Below are 6,044 nucleotides of genomic sequence, written 5' to 3' on the forward strand. Positions count from 1 at the left end.
ATTCCCGAAAATTCTAAAAATTCCCGAAAATTCTCGAAATTCCCAAAAATTCTCTAAAATTTTCGAAAATTCTTGAAAATTCCCGAAATTCTTAAAAATTGTTAAAACACTAGAAACTCGCTCCGTTTCGATTTTATTGTTCTTCAAAGTGTGGTAGTCTACCACTATGGTGTGGCTTTACATATTTCAAGGGACAAAGAGCTATTTTTAAGATTTTTCGATTTTCCGATATTGGTGTCACCAATGAAAGTAAATAGATAGGTATGGCCAAACGTTTAAATTTGTTCTAGCCGGAGCACATACGGATTTGCATGGCGCCACCTCAAACGAACTCATTTCTAGTGCAAATTTCCACTAGAAATGAGTTCGTTTGAGGTGGCGCCATGCAAATCCGTATGTGCTCCGACTTGTAAGGACTGGCCATACCTACTCATCTACTTTCATTGGGTGTCACCGCCTTCGTGATCAACTCAGAGTTGTTTTGACCTATTATTTCAGAACCTCAATAGAACTGACGTGTATGAGGTAAAAGTAAAAATTTTAGTTCACAGTTCGTATTTTTTACCAATGAATGTACATACTAGTTATGGCAGATTCTTCAAAATCTATCGATTTATACTGAACGCACTCATTATTTTTGTCAAGATAAAAATAAGCGTTAAAATCCGTTTTGAAAATCGTTATTTCCTTCGAGGTGACATTAGACCGTACCTGGGTGATTTATCCTGCATTGGTTTTTACGCTAAGAGGGATTTTTTTGAAAAACAGCCTACCAAAATCGAACGCATTTTTCAGTCGACTTTTTTATATGTGCCTAGAAAGGTATTCGACCCCAGAAGCCAAAACCACTTTCAAAAAAATTCTTCGAAGTTTGTCTGGCTGGTGAAAGGTGATCAAAAACCGGAAACTTGCACTTTTCTTACAAAAAGTCGTGTGGGGTGTCATTAGAAAGGTAATCATGAGCCGAAAAGGGACTTATTGTGTTTAAAATTCATCGACACTGAAATATGTGCAGTTGAAGTTTTCAACCGAAGACTTACACTGTTCTTACTAAAATTTCTCGAGGTACACAAAAACGTACATGGTCGTTTAGGGTGTCATTTGACAGGTAATTTAATGTGATTTTGGGCCAAATAGGGTCTTATGTGGTTTGGATGCATCTACGATGAAATAGTTGAAATGCTTAGGTGTACATATTTCATCATAGATGCATCCCAACTTCATAAGACCCTATTTGGCCGAAAAGCACATTAAATTACCTGTCAAATGACACCCTACACGACCATGTACGTTTTGTGTACCTCGAGAAATTTCAGTAAGAACAGTGTAAGTCTTCGGTTGAAAACTTCAACTGCACATATTTCAGTCTCGATGAATTTTAAACACAATAAGTCCCTATTTGGCTCAATAGTACGTGTGATTACCTTTCTAATGACACCTCACACGACCCTGTACGGCTCGTGTAACTGGAGACATTTTTGTAAGAAAAGTGCCAGTTTTCGGTTTTTGATCACCTTTCACCAGCCAGACAAACTTCGAAGAAGTTTTTATGATAGATTACAATTTCTCTTCAGACAATAATTGTCCATTCAGTGACCGAGCTCAGCGCCTATTTTTTCCAGCGCCATGGGCACGGTGCCGAATTTCCCATAGGGTAATACGCCTCTGAGTGGTTTAAAGGTGTCTTCGAAGAAGCACAGGCAAAGAAAACTGTGGAACAAAGTCCGAAAATCTATTTTAATTTTTTTCACTTCCTAATGTCGATATCTTTTTTAGTTGCTTATTCTAGAATTGTTATCATTATACTTAAATCGGAAATTAAAATCAACGAATTGTTGAGCGAAGGCATATTTTACTTGCAATGAAATTCTCGAAATTCCCGAAAATTCTCTAAAATTCCCGAAAATTCTCGAAATTCCCGAAAATTCTCGAAATTCTCTAAAATTCCCAAAAATTCTTTAAGAAATTACCTAAAATAGGCTAGTTACTAGCATCATCAGCGGTAAATATGAAAATTCAGTCAGGTTTTGACTAGATTGTTTAGCAATTGGAAAAATTATGACATGTCAAAAACGCACACACTCACAAAAACGAGTGCAAATTAATGTTTAATAGTTAAGTGGAACGGAAAGCCCAATAAAAGCACAAATGCAATGCGGTACGGAGTTCTGCCTTTAACACGGCAGCATTGGACAATGTAAATCCGTTTATCGTTTGTTTTTAGCATAAGGGGCCATTCACAAATTGCGCACTCACCTTAGGGGGGAGGGGGGGTTAGCGAAAAGCGTGCGAAAACGTGCGCGGGGGGAGGGGGGGAGAAACAAAAGCGTGCGCACTGTTTTTGTGTACAAAAACTTTATTAAACAGTTCTCCAAATTGGTTTTAATCTTGTTTCATTGTCATAAATTATACTACTCGAAGGTTGTTCGTCTTTATCTAAAAATTCACCGTCTACCTCCACACTCGGAAGCCACTCGACATCTTCTTCAACATTATAGCGGACTACAACTAACGACTCATTCCCTCGTGTTCCGAGAATTTTCACAGGCTTAACGATCTTTATGTTTTTTTTACAAATAAAATTGTCTTTCAAATGTCGTTTCATCGAGACAACGGAACTGAAATATTGATTGCACGAGCATGTTCGTGAATCGAATTTTGATTGCACCGAAGGACAATAGGTGTCATAAATGGCATGTGAATGCCCAATCTTTTGTAGTGCCAGCGTCACGAATAATGACGCATAGTTTTCAATATCGTTGATGTTGGCGTGTTTCAATCCTTCGTTTGACTGTATTATAGGCGACGGTGGTGGCAAGCCGTCCTTGGGCAGAAATCGAAACAGAGAACTACGCCTTGGTTTACAGCAACGATTGTCAGAACATTTGAGTATTTGAAGCAAATACTGAGACTGATGCACATGTCGGCTGCACCACTTTTCGTCCTTCGAGATGATCGATGCCTGATCGATATCAGATTGTTCAGGCTTTATATATCTGGAAGTTAAGTAGCAAACAATAAGGTTTCAGAAAATCTCGTTTCCTGTCAGATACTCACTCAGCTACAGTCAAATGTCCATCAATAAGTGTATCTGACCAGACTTCTGCTAGAGCCTTGCCGGCGTATGAGAAATTCTGCTTCTCCAATTCTATATCAACAGTTTGTCCCTGACTGTTTAGGTGAGTGCCATAGTGATCGTGCGGAAGTATCAGGCCTGTCAATGCTCTGCTTAACGGCGCCATACGCCGTTCAATCCGGTTGAAGGCACTACGTCCTGGTGCATTGCACGCGATCATGATGGCATCTAAGTCTAGTTGCACGAAATGATGAACTGCCATGCTAATAACCTTTTCGTAGCGCGGATTTTCGTCTGGCCCACCTGTTTCAACACATTTTATAGCATTTATATAAAAAAAAACTGTCGAAAATCAATATTTACCATCCACAATACAAACAAGAACCGGTTTTGGTTTCAGTTTTCCACCGATCGTCGTATGTGTAAATTCGCTGAATTCAGACTTTTCGTAGATCTGTTCCAAATCCCGTGCGTGCGAAAAAGCTGTAGACGAAGAGTGCTTGGATGACCTGCACAAAAATCGTTGTAGGCTCATATGCAGTTTCTAGAGTAAGCATTACCTTATAGCCACAAACGTTGGACCTGAATAGCTTATCGCTGACGCATCGCCACAACCGTTTGCCTTAATTTGACAAAATCCATAAACCGATGGAGTCAGTTTGTGTCCTTTCGCTATCACAAAGTCGTGATCGGGAAGCTTGACTCTACAAATTATTTTTGAGATAACTTATTGCTATGAACTTCTATAACAAATTAACTGATCTGATAAATACCTGTACTCCATGTGCATTAGCAATGGCGCTTGTTTGGATGCCGCTGGTAGGCCTATTGCAACCTTAGCTTTGTCATCCTGGCTAATGTATGTCACTTCATTCGGCCCTAATAACGAAGCCATACTGTCAATATGACTGATTGTTGTTTTGGCAAACCTTCCGTCCATATGATCTTTATGCAAGTCGTTATCAGGTCGGATTAGCTTCACTGGAACAGAGTTGACATGACGCTTTCCTTCGGTTGAATTAGCTCTCTTAGGCAATAGTCTCAAATACGTTGCACTCCGTGACAAATTATAACCATAATCTTCGCGCAGTTTTGTTACTAGATCATCAAGGGTTTTTACTGTTCTTATGGAATCGTCTCGACGCCTCTCGTGCGCTGCAGACCCATGCATGGCCAAGTCATGGCCCACTTTGCCTCGAATGCTCAATTTCTTCTTTAGATCTGGATTATTTTCGCATGCATTTTCAAGCGAAGCCTTTTTTCTAAGGCGTCGTTTCCGGTGTCGAATCATATCACGCTCTTTCTTTTTTAGTCGTTTCCTTAATGCTTCTAAATTCTTTGTCTTTAATTTCAGTTCACTTTCCATATTTTCGGTCAACAGTCCACAATCTCGACGCATTTTCAATGCTTTAACATCTGATAGTAACACCACAATCTCACTTTTTATGCTGCATTGAGCTGGAGTTGGGTTGGCTTTAACGCTCTGTACCTGGTCGGTTACATCGATTTGTGTTTCTTTGTTTGATGGTGCACCTTCTTCTTCAATAACATTCGAGGCGGCTGTTTTTTGAGAAGTCGTTGGATGTACTATTTCTTCATTTTCGACAACGGGACTTGATCGATTTGTCGATTCTTCAGGTGCTTTAACACTAAAACCATTTCCTTTTTCACTGGCACGAAGCCAAAGTGTATGAAGACTAACCTGCTTTCTTGCCTTAATTTTATTTAGTTCAGAAATTCTAGCCTCAATTAGACTAGCAACATTTGAATCGTTTTTGATGTTTGACCAAATGTTGTTCACATTGTCCTGAATCGATTGTTTCGATTTTGTTTCGGAATATGCTTTTGAATAAGCACAAAATAAGTCTTTATACAATTTTCCTCTATTGATGGAACTCATTTTAATCACGCAACACGTTGAGTAATACGAGATCACTACTGATTATTGACCATTCAGGTCTAATTTGATTTTTTGGAAATTTTCAAGTTTTTCTTGTAAATATTGTAGGATATCGTTCAACAATTGTTTTAATTTTTCACGCACGCTGCGGACGTCACTATCTTCATTGTTCTCAATAATTGAATTGATTCTTTCTAAGTCACGTAATATATCACTAATTGAATCTGGTATATTTTCGTAGGGAATTAAATCACAAATACTCGCTTCGAATGCATATTTTTGTTTTAATTCTTTCAGTTTATTGTCACAACGTTTGTTTGCCATTTTATATCGAACACATTTAGAACGCGCCACGATGACCGATATCTATCAACTGATTGCTAACAGCAGAGAGAGAAGAGAATTTTATTTTGCAACCACCAACGCTTAGATATTCTTTTATCTATTGTTTACTCCCCAAACCTGTTATCAACAACATAGTGTAAATTGTAAAATTGAAGGCTGCACTTTGTGCTTTCGAAAAAATCGTTTTATTACAATAAAACTAAATATGTTGGAATTAAATTTCTCTATTTTTCTATTTTAAAAAATTCGTGCGTAATTTCAGGGGGGGAGGGGGGGGGTGCCAAAAGCGTGCGAAAGCGTGCAAGGGGGAGGGGGGGGGGTCAAAAATTCCGAATTTTGAGAGTGCGCAATTTGTGAATGGCCCCTAAGGGTCGAACGTATAAAATCACTTAGTAAGACTCAGTTCAAACCCAGTTTAACCAGTCTGTCAGTGTATTCAGACACCTGTTCATTTTCTTCTTTAACTTCAACTTCGGTAATTTGAGAAATGGCAAATAAATAGAAATAAATTCGATCCCCTTCACATTAAAATAGAAAAGATTTTTTTCTTCAATTTTTTATTTGACTTTTCGCTTCAATTCACGGCAGAGTAAAAGTAACCCAGGCAGGAGCGCTTGTTTGACTAGGGACCTGAATAATCTAGTAGCCCTATGTTTTTCGCGAATTAAATTTTTCAACTTATGTCAGTGTTCATTTGTGTTCATTTGCATACAGTGTATTAGG

General features: G+C 38.5%; 1 protein-coding gene across 1 annotated transcript; it reads right to left on the reverse strand.

Moving 5' to 3' along the window:
• Positions 1 to 2,351: 2,351 nt before the first annotated feature.
• LOC119071488 lies at positions 2,352 to 3,318 on the reverse strand. The gene is made up of 2 exons (XM_037176340.1): positions 3,058 to 3,318; positions 2,352 to 2,996 (listed from the first exon to the last, which is right to left on the reverse strand). The coding sequence occupies exons 1-2, from the start codon at positions 3,294 to 3,296 to the stop codon at positions 2,360 to 2,362; spliced, it is 876 nt and encodes a 291-aa protein (XP_037032235.1). The 5' UTR covers positions 3,297 to 3,318; the 3' UTR covers positions 2,352 to 2,359.
• Between the last annotated feature and the right edge of the window lie 2,726 nt (positions 3,319 to 6,044).

The sequence above is a fragment of the Bradysia coprophila genome, assembly GCF_014529535.1.
Source record: "Bradysia coprophila strain Holo2 chromosome IV unlocalized genomic scaffold, BU_Bcop_v1 contig_5, whole genome shotgun sequence".
NCBI classification, from domain to species: domain Eukaryota; kingdom Metazoa; phylum Arthropoda; class Insecta; order Diptera; family Sciaridae; genus Bradysia; species Bradysia coprophila.

Bases quoted from the DNA above. Each gene is read 5' to 3' on its own strand.
- LOC119071488 (XM_037176340.1), bottom strand. From the start codon at position 3,296: ATGATCGCGTGCAATGCACCAGGACGTAGTGCCTTCAACCGGATTGAA. The intron at 2,997-3,057 runs GTGAGTATCTGA...CTTAACTTCCAG, and splicing joins GGACATTTGACTGTAGCTGA to ATATATAAAGCCTGAACAAT.